The sequence below is a fragment of the Cyprinodon tularosa genome, unplaced genomic scaffold (assembly GCF_016077235.1).
Source record: "Cyprinodon tularosa strain WSP-4 unplaced genomic scaffold, ASM1607723v1 ctg114, whole genome shotgun sequence".
NCBI classification, from domain to species: Eukaryota; Metazoa; Chordata; class Actinopteri; order Cyprinodontiformes; family Cyprinodontidae; genus Cyprinodon; species Cyprinodon tularosa.
In genome coordinates, this window is record NW_024037937.1 from 1,059,463 (window position 1) to 1,074,448 (window position 14,986).

General features: G+C 40.8%; 1 protein-coding gene across 1 annotated transcript; it reads right to left on the bottom strand.

Moving 5' to 3' along the window:
- Window positions 1-5,569: 5,569 nt before the first annotated feature.
- amotl2a (angiomotin like 2a) lies at window positions 5,570-14,396 on the bottom strand. Its single transcript, XM_038304203.1, has 10 exons — window positions 13,666-14,396; window positions 13,366-13,504; window positions 11,808-11,952; window positions 11,622-11,714; window positions 9,737-10,032; window positions 8,980-9,164; window positions 8,791-8,892; window positions 8,537-8,697; window positions 8,046-8,225; window positions 5,570-7,332 (listed from the first exon to the last, which is right to left on the bottom strand). Exons 1-10 carry the CDS (start codon window positions 14,367-14,369, stop codon window positions 7,256-7,258), a joined length of 2,082 nt encoding a protein of 693 aa, XP_038160131.1. The 5' UTR covers window positions 14,370-14,396; the 3' UTR covers window positions 5,570-7,255.
- Window positions 14,397-14,986: the final 590 nt, after the last annotated feature.

Below are 14,986 nucleotides of genomic sequence, written 5' to 3' on the forward strand. Positions count from 1 at the left end.
CGGAAAGTGACTCTGACAGCGCAGAAGGGGAAACTGGCATGTCTGATTTAGCGCAGCTGTTTTTCAGAAACAGAGGATGATGACTTTGATGGGTTTGATTAATACTTTGTAATAAATACATGAATAAAGCACAATCATACTCAGTTTTGCTCCCGCTGTATTTTTCTACCTGAAAGCTTAATTCAACAGCAGCGTCTCCTCCTCTTCAGCGCGGTGGCTGGCAGGTGTTTTTTCATCTAAATAATCTAAATCTTGCAGCTATATTTGCTGTGATCAGTTGGAATAAAGTAGTTTTAATATGTTTTTAAGTGAGAAAGTCCACCTGAAAACTTAATAATTGCAGTCAGTTCATCCAGATTATCTATTTCTGTCGGAGGCGCTCAGACCCCCACATACCAGCGGTGCACCGACAGCAGAAATCCTTTCGTTCACCGCGGCTGCTGGCAGGTGTTTTTCATCTAAATAATTGAAACTGCAGGCACCAGGATACCGGTAATAAAAGCGAACATATTCTGTCGGCAGGTTTCAGGATTTTAAGTTAATTTGGGAGTGATCACAGCGCTGTGTCATCTGCGATGTCTCTGTCTCACGGCCAGCTGCAAGGTTTGATTAATACTTTGTAATAAATACATGAATAAAGCACAGTCATACTCAGTTATGCCCCCGCTGTATTTTTAAATACGCAGTAGAGGTATTTAAAGGTAGTAGAGGACATGTACCTGTATATAAAAAACGCGCCCTATAGTCCGGTGCGCCTTATGTGTGTGTTAAATACAGAAATGGGACACATAACTGAGAGTGCGCCTTTTAGTACGGTGCGCCTTATGGTCGTGAAAATATGGTAGTACTTTTTCTGCAATGAATATGCAATATGGGGCGTTTACACGCAAAAGTGCGTCTTGTGGGAGCATGTAAATATATTAATTTAGCACTCGCAAAGTGATTTATCAAACCTGAAAGCAATTTTTCTAACGGTATCTGACTCTATATTTAACACGTTTCAAAGGAAGGTGCAAATGGTCTGTATGCGTAATTGCGCACACATGGCAGCGGTTATTGTCGCAAGAAGAAGACATAAATTGAAGCAAGGAGACGCAGAGAATGCATTTTTTCACTCCGTGTGAATATTTTTGCAATGAAGGAGGAAACGATCATCAAAACATCGTTTATCCAGCATTGCCATTTTGGAGCTGCTGGGGGAACTCCGAATGGATTTGGAGCCAGCCACAAGGAGGACCCACGTAATACCAGATATCACAAAACTCCTTGCAACATTGCATTTTTTTGCATCTGGGTCATTCCAGCGTACGGTTGCAGCGAGAGCTGGGATCTCCCAATCTCGTTTTTCAGAAGTGCTGTCCGAAGTGCTGTCCGACGGGGTCGGGGTTCTCCCCCTGCGCCTGTGGTGCAACATGCCAATGCTGCGGGGATGCATACGTGCATTTTACAGGCCAATACAAAACACCTGTTTTTTTTTTTTTTTTTGTTTTTTTTTACTGCAGTGAAGTAGAAATTCAACCACATACCACCTTAGGGAATAAAGGTTGCCAAAGTTTTTTCTTTATATATATATATATATATATATATATATATATATATATATATATATATATATATATATATATATATATATATATATATATATATAATGCACTAGTTTGTAGAGACTACAAACTACTTTGCCGCAAACCACAAAACGTGCAAAACCATCATTTAAATAGGGCGTCTCCACCTGCCACCAGTTACGCAATCACTCTTGTTAAATCACCCGCAAACCATGGTTCAGCCCCTCGCGCAAAATTCCAGTTTGCGAGCGCAAATTACTGCACGCAAAATTGGATCTTGATAAATCCGGCCCATAATCACAGCTCTGTGGAGCAGTATCAGACTCATATTCTGACTAGAATTGAGTAGGACCACGTCAGGCTAGGAAAGTTCATCCTATATCACAAGCACATCCAGTCCCTGAATGGTTAACACAACGAAAATTGAAGGAAAAGGTTAGATTTTTGAACTGCAGTGAAATTTCTCTATGCTTGGTTCTATTCATAGTTTTACTCTATTTACTTAGTTCACTCTGTTGGCATTAATTAAAATCAATGTAGTTTATTTGTATAGTGCCAATTCAATACACATGTCATTGGAAGATAATTTGATCAGATCATCCAGTCAGATTGGTTAAAACGTTTTCTAAGGAAAACATGCATCAAGTCGATGTCTTTGCAGGATTTGCTCTTCCTGGAGGAGCTTGTGACTCAACAGCGATCCCTCAAACTATGCATGCATGCGGTAACAGTGGAAAGAAAAATCAGAAGAGACTTCAACATGAACCAGGCTCAGCATGGTTACCATCTGGTGAGGCCAACTGGCAGTTCCATGAGACAAAAGTACAAAAGGAACAAAGATGTTAGAAAATGTAACGGTAAACTAGCTCCATGGCTTTGTCTAGGAAATAAACAGTTAAGCAGACAAGTTCTTGGCTTGTTTTAATGCCAAAATGGATGACAGGGAGCACATATTCCTAGCCATAGGAAAAGCTGAGTCCAAAACTATGTCTAGGAGAGAAACAGGACTAATCATTGAAAATAAGCCAAATGTCTATCATATATAATCAAAGGTGTACCAGCCAATCAATCAAAATGTATCCGTCGTCCATTAATCTGCTCCTGATCGTGCCTTTACATAAGAATAAAATCAAATAATTTGTTCAAGTTGTGTTGCTCACGTTAAGTGTGAATTTAACTCTTGTCTGCGCCCTTTAAGTAAAGATTGTGCCCCTCCTATTCTATAGGGTTGATCAAGGGATTGTCGTTCAGGGATCTTCTGACCTCATTTTCCACAAATGCTACGAAATAACTGGACTGGGTGATTTCATCTCTCAAATAGTTCCCCCCACCCTGTTCCAAAGTAATTTTATTTTACACCAGAGGTGGGTTGTTGCCGTCCTCGGAGACACTGCAACCAAATAATTCTCTAGCATGTCTTCAAATTCTGCAGCCATTTAATTTAGACCAGGTCCTGTAAAAAAAAGAAAAAAAAGAAAAAGGAATCACCTTAAACAGCCTGACACAGGCCACCAAACACCAACCCTGCGGTTTTCTGCTACAGAGCTTATCAGAGGACTAATGAGGACAATGGAACGGACACAAGCCACACGCCAGCGCAGATCTAAAAGCCATCTTATCATTAAACCACATGTATGGCCCTAAATACACAATAAGAAAGAGCACTGAAAAGTTGCACTAAAGCAACTGATAGCACCTATAATATGGACAATGTTATTTGGGTTTTTTTGGTCCTGTAGTGTCCAATCTTAGGGAGTCTAAGAATGAACAGCTGCCCCATGTATCGGAGACAATCTTCTAAGCAGAGCTCATCTAATTGCAGATGAACGACCCCTTTAATGGAAAAAAAAAAAAGCACAGTGTCGTTTGTTAGGCTGTGCTTAAGGGCATGGATAATTTTAAAGGCACATGACACCTAAAATATGCCCATCGTTAAGGGAATTTCATAGTGGAAATAGACTGCTCTAATTTTAGGGGGATGTCATTCCCCCTGGCTGTTAAATTCTTCACTGTCTGTTTATGACGTCCCTTCTGTCGACAGATACCAAGACGATGGGGACATTCCACAACAATCAGCTGTCTGTCATAAACTGAAGCAAAGTTAACGGTGAAAGTAACAAGGTGCGAAACGCCAACATGATGCTGTGTAGAATAAGAAATGGGAACCTGTTCCGATGGACAAAGATGGACATTTTAGTCTACAGTTACTTGATGTTTAAAGCAGTTAACACTTCTCTTTTCAAAGTAAGGACACTGTCCCAACCATCAAACAATGTTGTTGAGTAATGGTGGGCATTATTTCCATGAAAAAGTTTTTTCTTCTTCTTGTCAGACTGAAATATTTGATATCATCAAGCTTGATATCAGATGAGGTAAAGGCAAATAGTTACAAAAATTATGGTTTATTTATGGAAAAAAAGGCCTGCCCAGTCAGTCATGATAAGATTAACCATGCTCTGTTATAGGTTTAATTATTGCCAGACTCGTTGATTAAAGAAATAACCGAATCAGAACCTTTCTGACAGCTTGAAGTAGGCCAAAAGACACCCAAAGACAACTCTGATCTGAAGGAGTTAAAATACAGTTTAAAAACCAAACCATTAACCTCCAAACAGGAAGAATTTTAGAGGCATTCTTATTGTGGTTAACCAATGATTAAACATTACTCAATTAATCCTATTTATATTCATTCATGTGAAAAGCCAGGAGAGCCGGGGCTGCATGTTGGAGCAATTTGAAGAAGAGTTGCCTTGGAGCAAGATGGTCCTGGGTTTGATTCCCAACCAAGTGTCTTTCTGCATGGAATTTGCATTGTGTGTAGCTTCCTCCCAAAAGCATGACGTAAGGTTGAATTGGTGTCTCTAAATTGCCCTTAATACATGCCATGCATACATGCCTTTCGCCCATAGATGGCTGGATAAAGGCACCAGCCCAACTGTCACCCTGACGGGTTTGCAGGAGGAGATGGATGGATCTACTGATATCTTAAGAGCCCATCAATAACTAATCCACTAATCCAGAGCTTCAGAGAAAAGACAAGAGAACATATAAAGCATCACTTAGTTTAGTTAAGGTGTTCAGAACTGGCCAGTAAAAAAGAGATTTGGCAAAAGTCAAATGCAGAGTCAGTATTGTGAGGTCTGGTGTTGCTAATTGGTCTGTATAAGAATCTGACTCTAGTTAAAGAAACAATCAGTCAAAAACAGCTTACTTGTCTGTTTAAAATGGGTTTAATGGCCTAAAAAATAACAATATCAATCTGTAAGGGACTAAGGTGTTTGAATGGCATCGTACCACCAATTCATCTTGGACTAACAGCTAGATGGATAAATCATTATCGGACAGAGCTTGGTTTCTATGCAACCTGCTAATGGTATCTATCAGAGTGGAGGTACGGCACTAGTGGGTTGTTTTTCTGACAGTAGGCTGACAGGAAAGGGGGAGAGACATGCGGGAAAGGACCACAGGTTGGATTTGAACCCGACAGACATGGGCAATGTGGAGTCAACAAGTCATCTCCATGTCATGTATTTAATCTACCCAGCCAATTAACCAGGTGAGTCCAATCTGCACAGGTTAATTCACGGTGAAGATTGGACTCACCTGCTTCAGTGGCTGGGTAGAACAAATACAAGGCATGGAGATGACTTGTTGACTCTGCATCGAGGACTAAGGCCTCTGTATATGGGTCGTATGCACCAACCATTGCATCACCTGAACGCCCCCAAATGGAGTTTTATATTTTTAATTTCATGATTTATATTGAACTTTCAAAATTCATCTTAAACTCAAACTTGCGCAAACATTTTTAAACATTTTATTGGCTATTCATAAAACCAACCTCAAGAAGAAACAAATCAAACGCATCATTAAAAGCCTTAATTTGATTTGACAAATATACTACATTTCTGAGCAGAACTCTGGGAAGACATTAAAGATTCAAATCTAATGTATCTATTTATTGTTTAGATTTTTCATGAGTAGAAAAAACACAAGCCAAAAACTTTGTTTTTAATCAGACATATATTAGGGTTTTTTATTTATTATTGCGAAATGTTAAGGCAGACATCCCCATGTTTCCTCTACAAAAATTCACAGCAACATCAAATCTGTTCAACCAGCTGAAGCAAGGCACTTTACTAAGCCCTTTGTTTTTTTTCCATCAGTTATAACTTAAACACAGAATACATCTTTGGCACCAAGACACAAAACAATCACATGTAGATATCGATATCTATCAGATAGATATACATATAGATATAGGAGGATACGAAAAACAGACTAAATATATTAACTTTTCTCACTTCAAATCGTCATTCATGTAAACAACATCCCAAAATAAGAAGACAGTATACATCACAAAACGAGACGTGGTGTTGACCTGCAAATGCACCACGATGAAAGACATAACAGATGTGAGTTTTTTATGCTTTCTGTGCCCTTCAGAATATACTTTTAAGGAATGGTGTTCAAACAATAAGCATCAATAGACGATGGCATATGAGCTTCATGTGATAAACACTTTGAGCTGGATTTTTAGTGGCTTTTAGCACTAAACCTTAGAGTGAATCATGTCCCATTCCAGTTATATACAAAATACAAAGTCCTTGGAAACAGTAGTCTGCATTTCAACAGTGTTCAGTAATCCTATGCGAAGCAGGAGAAATAAATAGAAGATTCCTTATTAAGTATAAAGGAAACTCTGATATGGGAAGCATGTTAAAAACATGGCTGAATATAACACAGTGATGGAGACAGCAAATGTAGGACAATTATAGTTGAAATCCTCTTCCCGTCTGGTAGAACCAGCTACCCAGTGCTGGGGAGAAATAAATGGCCCAAGAGAAGCATGCATACAAAAGAATGTGTGCCATTTTAACAAGGCCGAGAGGTCAGACTTTAGATAGCCTTTTTCTTTAACTGGAGCATTCCCTCAGTGAGGAATGTGAGAAGATTAGCTCCAGCATGTCATCGGATGGGAGCGAAATGCTGGGCAGCCGCCATCTGAGGCCTCAAACACGAACCGGGGGATCTGGAAAATTGGACCCCAGTGAAACGTTGTCAATCCTCGCCCAGCTTTTTTAAGGAGAGAAAATAATCGGTCGGCTCGCGAGCTCTGCATTCAAGGGAAGTTTCTAAATCCTCCACTGAGCTTCGAGCGGGAGCGCATATAAAGGAGAGACAGGGCAACGGCGAATTTAGGGTGGAGCTGTTTTATCCAGAATGGCCTTTTTAAATAGAGGGCAGTCTTTTTCTGTGCATATGTATAAATAGATATTTCTAGTAGAGAGCGGGATCAAGATATTAAGAAAAACAAACAGAATAGGGAAAAATAAAACTAAATGAGACACACACAAAAAAATGTTTACCTAAACATCTATACAACACATGGAGAAAAAAGGAGCAGCATTTACGAATATAAATACAATTCACAACAAATGAAAAACATACAGTTTCAGCAGCCAACTTCCTTTTGCACTGCAAAATACTGTCCAGGTACCTTGAAGTAAACCCCCCCCCCCGACCCTTCCATCGCTTTTGAAATGTGCAGAGACAGCCAAAGGAAAGCTCCGCTCTCCTCGCAATCCCAGATCCACGCTCTCCTGTTTATATCTCAGATCGACCGAAACCTTTTTCTCCTCCGGAAAATGTTTCTTTCACGGTTCAGTCTTAAAAGCAGCAGTCATGGCTCATATGAGAATCTCAATTGCCTCTGCATCGGAACTTTTGAACATCTTGAGCAGAGCCTTCGGCTCCTCCGAGGCGCCTAAAACAAACAGAAAATGGAAGAGTTAGAATGAAGCAATGTCTTCACTGCACCTCTTCCACAGGTTAAGCACATTACATGATGCTGGATGTTAATGGTACTCGCAGTTTGTTCACTCAGAAAAGCATTAGCCTTCTTCCTGCTAAGTAGAACAAGGTACGTGGGCCCCAGGAGGGTTTTGCTCAGGCTAGATGGAAGCTTAGCGGTTCTTGGCTCAACATTGAGATTTTTTTTGGAACTTTAATTGGTAAATCCAACAGGGCAGCTAATTTAGATCTTAGACAGATCTCTGGATAAATAACTCAGCTCACAATGGACCCATATGGGTATAAACCATTAAATAATTGTTGAAAATTATCTTAAACTTATTCTCATTAGCTGGGAAAATCTTTTCAACTGAAGAATTGAGCATAAAGTCTAAATTCTCAGGCAGTACGTTATTCAGGTTTATAACCCGAGTTAAATTTTCTCATCCAAAATACATTTTTAATTAATGTTTAATAAGAGATTAGAAAGAAAGAAACAAAACTAAAAACTATAACCAATTATTGTCTCTTTAGCTACTTCATTAATTTGTTTTATCACCTTTTTGGAAACCTTAAATCTAATTTAAACTTTTTACCCAGTAGCCTAAGAGGGGTGCAGACATTTGAGCCTGAATGGCAGTTAGAGATTATAAATATTATCTTATACCAGCAACTAGAAAAACTCACCCCTAGTAGCTGCTGAAATCCCTTCAGTCTCCTGAAACTTGTCCTGTTCTGCTATGACCTCCAGGTCCTGCGTGGTCTCATCACTCTGGGTGCTGGAGTCTTGGGTCGGCGCCTTGGCTGTGACAAAGGACGGGGTTTTCAACGAAGCAGCACCTGTCTGGTCATCCGAGAGGCTCTTTCCTTTAAAAAAAAAAGCAGACAAAGAGCAGACGCTGTTTAATTACCCGAGCTCATCCACAATTACACACCCCTAAACATCTGCCCCTGCGAGTTCTTCCCATGACTATTCCTGATCTGGCTATTCTGGAGTGAGAGACGATATGCATTCCAGTACTAAAACATGTCTCCTTTGGTCGTGGTTATTTGGGTCGCCTCGCTTCTCTTGGTTTTTATTTTTATTTTTACTTGCATACATCATGTCTGCTCCCAGCTGTTGTCAGACGAGGTTGTGTGATATTGAACATTCACCGTTCTCTCAAAAATCCCCTCACCTTTACTCAAAGCGCTGCACGTCACGGTGCTGATGGTGGGGACGGATCTGGCTGGACGAAGCCCCTGTGTCTCCAGCCTGCCCTGCTCCCATCTGGAGCGCTGCTGGAGGACTTTAATCACAGCATCCTTCTCCAGCAGCTGAGCGTGAAGTTCGCGGATCCTTTAACACACAACAAACAGCAACAGGGATGAAGAATAAAAAAAAAAAAACAGCAAACAAAGTCAACCAAGACAAAAAGAAAAAAGCGGGTACCTGTTCTCCATCTCCTGGTGTTTGTGGCTTGTTAGAGGCAGGTCTTCATTAAAACTGCTGTTAGGGGAGTTCTTAGGTGAATGATTGATAATTGTTGTATCCCTGGAAGTGATAAATAGACATTCTAGTTGACTTTATACAACATTTGATGATAAATAAGATCCAAAGATTCCTCTGGACTCATCATACCTCTGTGCTGCAGCCGTAGCTGCTGCATCCATGGCAAACTGCCTCATGGTGCTCTCCTCTAGGTACTTCTGCTCCCATTTAGTGATGTCTGCCTCCAGAGCCAGGATACGCTCCTCTTTTTCCCTCAGCTCCTGCTGCAGCGTGGACGAGTTCAGCTCTGATAGGGTGAGGTTGGCTGTCTGGTTCTGGCACAGAAAGAAAAGACGTGATACACTGATTAACTAATCATTACACCAAAATACAGTGCCGTGCACAGACTTTTTTTATGTGCTTGGGCAAAAAAAAAGAAAAGGGCACATATAGCACCTCCTCATAACTGTAGACGGCTTTTAAGCAGGGGTTTTGGCCACCAAGAAAGGAAGCGAAATGTCTTCAAACTTGGAAACAGACTCCAGTGGATTGTTTTTAATTTTCTTTCTTTTTTTTCTTTTTTTTGGAGAGCCCCCAGGAAGGCACTTTAACACAATTTTTGGCTCCCGTGAGGGAAGTGTAGCATGTGTTTTGGTTCTTGCAAAGACAACTTAGACCATGCTTCGGCCCCCGAAGGTTCACATTAGCATGAGGGCAATCTAGCATATGCTTTGGCACCCAAGAGGGCACTTTGGCACATATTTTGGCACCCAATTGGGCACTTTGACATGTGCTTTGGCTCCCAAGTGGGCAACTTTACCCTCCCACCTCCAACACACTACCGGCGATATATATATATATATATTATTTATGTTTTCCTTTGATTTCAATGACTTTGTTCTCTAACCTGCTGTGCCCTGAGGCTCTTCAGCTCCTGCTCCAGCCGAGTGCGAAGCCGCAGCTCCAGGACCTCCCTCTTCTCACAAGCAGCCTGTAGCTGGGCAAGGGCGCTCTGCAACCGCTCCACTTTCTTCATGTAAGCTGTCTTCCGGTGCAGCTCTTCTTCCAGGTGCCGGTTGCGGCTCTGTGCCGAGGCCAGGGCCTGCTCCAGCACTTCGGCCCTCCGCTGACACTCTTCACTAGACACACGCAGATGCTGGATCTGCCTCTCCAGCCTTTCGCGCTCCCGCTGCTGCTCTTCATCTGAGACAAAAAGGGATTAAAAAGAAAAAAGGTGATGTTAGAAAAAAGGGTTTGGGCAACATTTTCTCTTTATAAAAAATGCCAACTTCTACATCTAGGGCCCAGTCAAAGCTTTTTTCTTATCAATCCTAAAGCTACTTCACATTTTAATTGGTATTTCAGAAAGGAGAGCAAGTTTTATGGCTCCCCTGTGCCACTTTAAAAAAGGGGGCTGATTACACAACACCAGTGCATGCCTGTGGAGGGAATGCAGACTTCCTCTTATCCAATTACGCACACAAGCATAGCTTTGTACTGGCAAAAGCTATGGAATGCCTCTAAGGACGTGAAGTAAACAAGCAGCTCAAAATATTCCTCAATCAGTTCTTGTTCAAGAAATATACAAGGACGACGCCTCCCACGACTGTGTTTTTATTTGTGGTTTTAGCCCGTGTGGCCGTGGGCACTATGATGACATTTCAGAAGCAAAACATAAAACTGTCAAAGGTTAAAATTGGTCAGCAAGGCGGCTGCTAACAATATTCTAGAAAATCCTTAAAGGAATAACCACATTTTTATAGAAAGTTATGTTGAATCATGGTAAGCATTTAATATCTTACTTTCAGTAGGCAACTCCTGAATCACCATGTGTTTACAGCAGACTAATGCTAACAACTAGTCCCAGAGAGGTCAGTGGTTATTTATACAGGAAATGGGGGCATCTGATTTATAAATAAAAATAATCAGTCAAAAATATCCTTAAAATAACATTCTCCTAAAATTCTAATATTGATTATTTGTTCTGCTCTCAGTAAATGTTTGATACAGTGACATGATTATAACTGCACACCTTCAACATCTATTTCCTAGATAAATTATCAAGGCTTGTAAAAGAAAAAAAAAAGAAAACACCTCTTACTGATTACAAACTTTACAAATAAGCTGTCAAATAGGTCCATATCCACTTTGTCCTTAGCTCCTATATGACTGACCATTAACTTCAGTCTTTTAGACCAAAGTATCTTGATTTAACCCATATTAATACTCTGAGATTGTTATTACCTACAGTTCAGATTAAAACTGAACCTCACCTAAGATCTAAAATGAACCTAGATTTCCTTTTAACAACCGGAAAAAGGAATAATGTCAACTGAAACAAGATGCATATGTTTCATCTGCAGCCTAGACAGAGACAGATAACATATTCACAGCTGACTGACCATCATTATAACATGGGGTAATAAGATGCCCAAAGAAGGAGAGGGTGCAAGCCAGGGGCCATGCCGAGTTAGGTCAGGATGCCCTGGAGTCCCAGACCTATAAGCTCCCTTAGAGAAAGGAAGTTAAAATGATGCAAGAACAAATTGTGGTGATTGGGGACGAGGTTAAAACTACAAGAAATACCATGAAGTTCACGAACTCATGTCACCTTTACTGAAGTTTCGACAAATAAACCCTCAGTGACTAATGAAGATGACACCAGTCCCTGCTCAGCTATGCCCCTGCTATTGTTAAATAAGTCAGGGAGGTTCTTTTTGACAAATAACATCAGTCTGTCTTCGACAAAATGTGTGAAAGGATCAACAAGACTGATGCTGACGTTTACTCACTTTGCTCCAAGAGTTTAACAAAGACGTGCTGCCTTGGGTCTGTGCGCTCAGCGTCGCCGGCTGCTCTGTGTTTGTTAGCTGCCTCAAGTTGATCTGATAGGACAATCAAATCACATCGGTTACGCATAAATACCACATCAAACAGCTTGTAAACATTTCTTTTTTATATATAAAGGTATCAAATACCTCTGAGATCTCTGTTGAAATCATGCATCCTCTTAATCTCTGCCTCCAGTTTGTTCCTTAGAGTTTTCTCCAAGGTTTCCCGCTTAGCGGAGCCTCTCATCAGGGTCTCGTAGGCCTCGGATATCCATTGGATCTCGAGCTCCAACTGGGGGAGGAAATGCAAGATGATCAGACCCTTGTTTTCATTGTCTAGATGCAGATTTATGTCACCAAGAGGCTAACAAGTACTCTTGTGAATGGGTTTTTACAGAGAGATAGCCTCAGACAATATGCGCAACTGAAAAAGAGAGGTAAAATTCCTGAATGAGCACCTATGGATCTCCAGGTTAAGCACCGGTATGTTGTGTTTTACAAGACAAAAGAAATTAGATGCTTTGAAGGCATTCCCAAGTCTGGAATGGTGAGAAAGCACTTAATAGTTCCTTAACAATGTGAACAATTACAAAAATCTCTCCAGTGTAACCAGACAGAAACATTACTTTTACCAGCTCCTGTGTTCAGTAAGCGGAAGAGAAACTCTCAATATAAAAGATGTCTTCTGAGCGGCTGCAGTAAGCTTTGGTAAGAGTGGGTTCTTTGTATTTTACCTGACCTGTCGCTTGTTTGGATAAAATAAAAAACTAAAGAAGTTGCTGCCACAGGAAGTCATTCAATGCATGCCCTAGAGATGCATTATCAGACTGGGGAACACACTAATTAAGCTGGAGCTGTTTTAAGCAGAAACCAGGAATGCAAACTGTCTTTTAACTATGGAACATCCTGGATTTGTTAATATCTCTCTTTTTTTTTTTTTTTTTATCTCCAAGCTTAGGTAAGGGTCTGTATTCTCTCTGGACTTTTTTGGGCAACATGGCTTAGAATTTAATCTCCAATTTTTTTTCAACCACATCTGATAAATAGATTTTTTTCTCCCTCAAATTTCATAATAAAAATGATAAATTACATCCATTACCTTCAGAAACTAACTTTTTTTCCAATCCCTTAATTTTTAGAGCAACAAAAGTCAAGCAGCTTGTAAAACAATATTTCACAACAACACAAATATGACAAACTAAATGTTTGTAGCTAGTAGTGCTACACAATCAGCTAGTTTATCAGTTATAAGTACACATCTAAGAACTAAGAGGGATGAACTGATGTCACTCTTAGCTATAGATGCCCAAGAAGATTAGTGAAAACAAAAATTTCAATTTTCCAAAAAACAAGAAAATTGAATTAATCAATCAATCAATCATCCAGGCCTGCTTACATCAAAGCTAAGATAGCATCCAATTGGAGGAAACGTATCGTTCTTAGAGCTACACCTGCTGGGGCCATGCCTCAGCGCCTTATTTAGAGAAAATATGACCGTCCAATAATAGCTTTTTTTTTATGTTAATTAAAGTCCTTAAAAATAAATCTTAATCAGCAAGTCAGGGCATCACATCTGTTTGGTTTTTATAACTTCTTCTGATTGAAGCAGCCTCAATCGACAGACCAGCTTATGTAGAAACTGAATGCGTTTCTGTGGCAACATACAGGAGTTAGAGGAAAGTAACGTTGGGGTTTTCTCGCTCACCTTTTGCAGCCTGGCAGCCTTCTGAATGTACACCTGCAGCTCCTTCCTGAGCTGCTCGTTCTCCCGTATTAACACGTCATTGCCGTCGGAGGATGCGCCGATGCTGGTCTGAGCCACCTTGGCCTGAGCAGACACATTCCTGCAAAGGGCAGACATGAGTGATTCACCACAACACACCTGGGAAACCACAGACATATGATGAAATAACGCTTTGTCTGGAGATTTTTCTGCTTGGTTCGATTTTACTGAACAGTAATTGTGATGGGATTGTCTTGGATTATCGGACCTGGTGTGTATTACCTGTGGTTCTGTGAGTAGAACGGAGGAGGAGGGTCTTTGTGGTACTGTACATGCTCTTGTGAGTAGCTGAGCATGTATTCAGGAACATTGGCAAATAGAGGGTAGCCTGGAGGGGGTCCACGGTGGTCTGAACTCTGTTGTGTTTCCGGCACTGAAGCGTTTAACACAACATTATTATGAAGCTGCGGATAGCTGTGTGAAGAGGTCAGGGCCAGAGCGTCTCTGTGTCCGTTTCTCTCCAGTGAGAGCTGCATCAGCCTCTCGCTCAGCGAGCGAGCATGCTCCCGCTTCAGATCCCACTGTCCCTCACTTTGAAATCCCACGGTGGGCCCGTTCTGATCCGATTTTTCCCTCTGAGAGATCAGGTACTGCGAGTGCGCTTTGGCCTCCTCATAGGTTGGCAGCTCCTCTCTGTGGAGCTGATACAGATGACACATGGGGCTCTCTGAGGGCAGGCAGTCACCTTGGTGCTCCTGACCTTGAGGCTCCTGCCGAGCAGACATCTGCATATACTGGGTTTCCTCCTGTGTGAGGCTTTCCAAAGAGGAGCGGGGACTGCCCGCACCCCCGCCACTGCTTCCTCCACGCAGGGCCTGCTGCTGGATAGCCAGAAGAGTGCGAATGTCTGTCAGGTTCCCAAAGCGGAGCTGCTCCTGGATGAGGCGGTGCAAAACTGTTCCAGAGGAGTCCTCAGCTGTCCTCATTTCAGTCAATAGGGAATCAGTCCAAAAAATGGGTTTGATTTGGAAGATAATAATTAGAGATCTAAGAGGGAAAAAAACAAACAAACAATTTGATCAGTCATGAACCAGCAAGTATTGACCATAATCATCTCTCCCATAGTTTCCGTGAGATTTTAAGAACTCACACCTTCAATAATAACTCATTCTTAACAGTATACTATAATCTCCTTTCTCCTGTGAAAAGGTGTGGTTATCTAACAGTAAAAAATACATTTTAACAGGAATCTGACTTTAGTTTTCGTTTGATCCATCATATTTAATGAGTGAACTGCTCCAGATGTGGATCAGAACAGCAGTTACTCTCAATAAGTGGTGATACAGAATAACTTCTGAAAATAAAATCGCATTTTATTAAAGTCAGAAGTTAATTTGGGTTTTATTTCTTTCCACAGTACACTAATAACACATTACAAACAACCGTTAAAGCAAACAAATAAGTAATTATTTGTTTTTTAGATGGAAAAGGAAGAACATTTGAGAGGAAGTGGAGAAAAGAAACACAAACATTACTATTACAGTTAAAGTTTCATCATTATAACAGTTAAATATCCATTTAATTAGGTGTTTATATGTTGGGT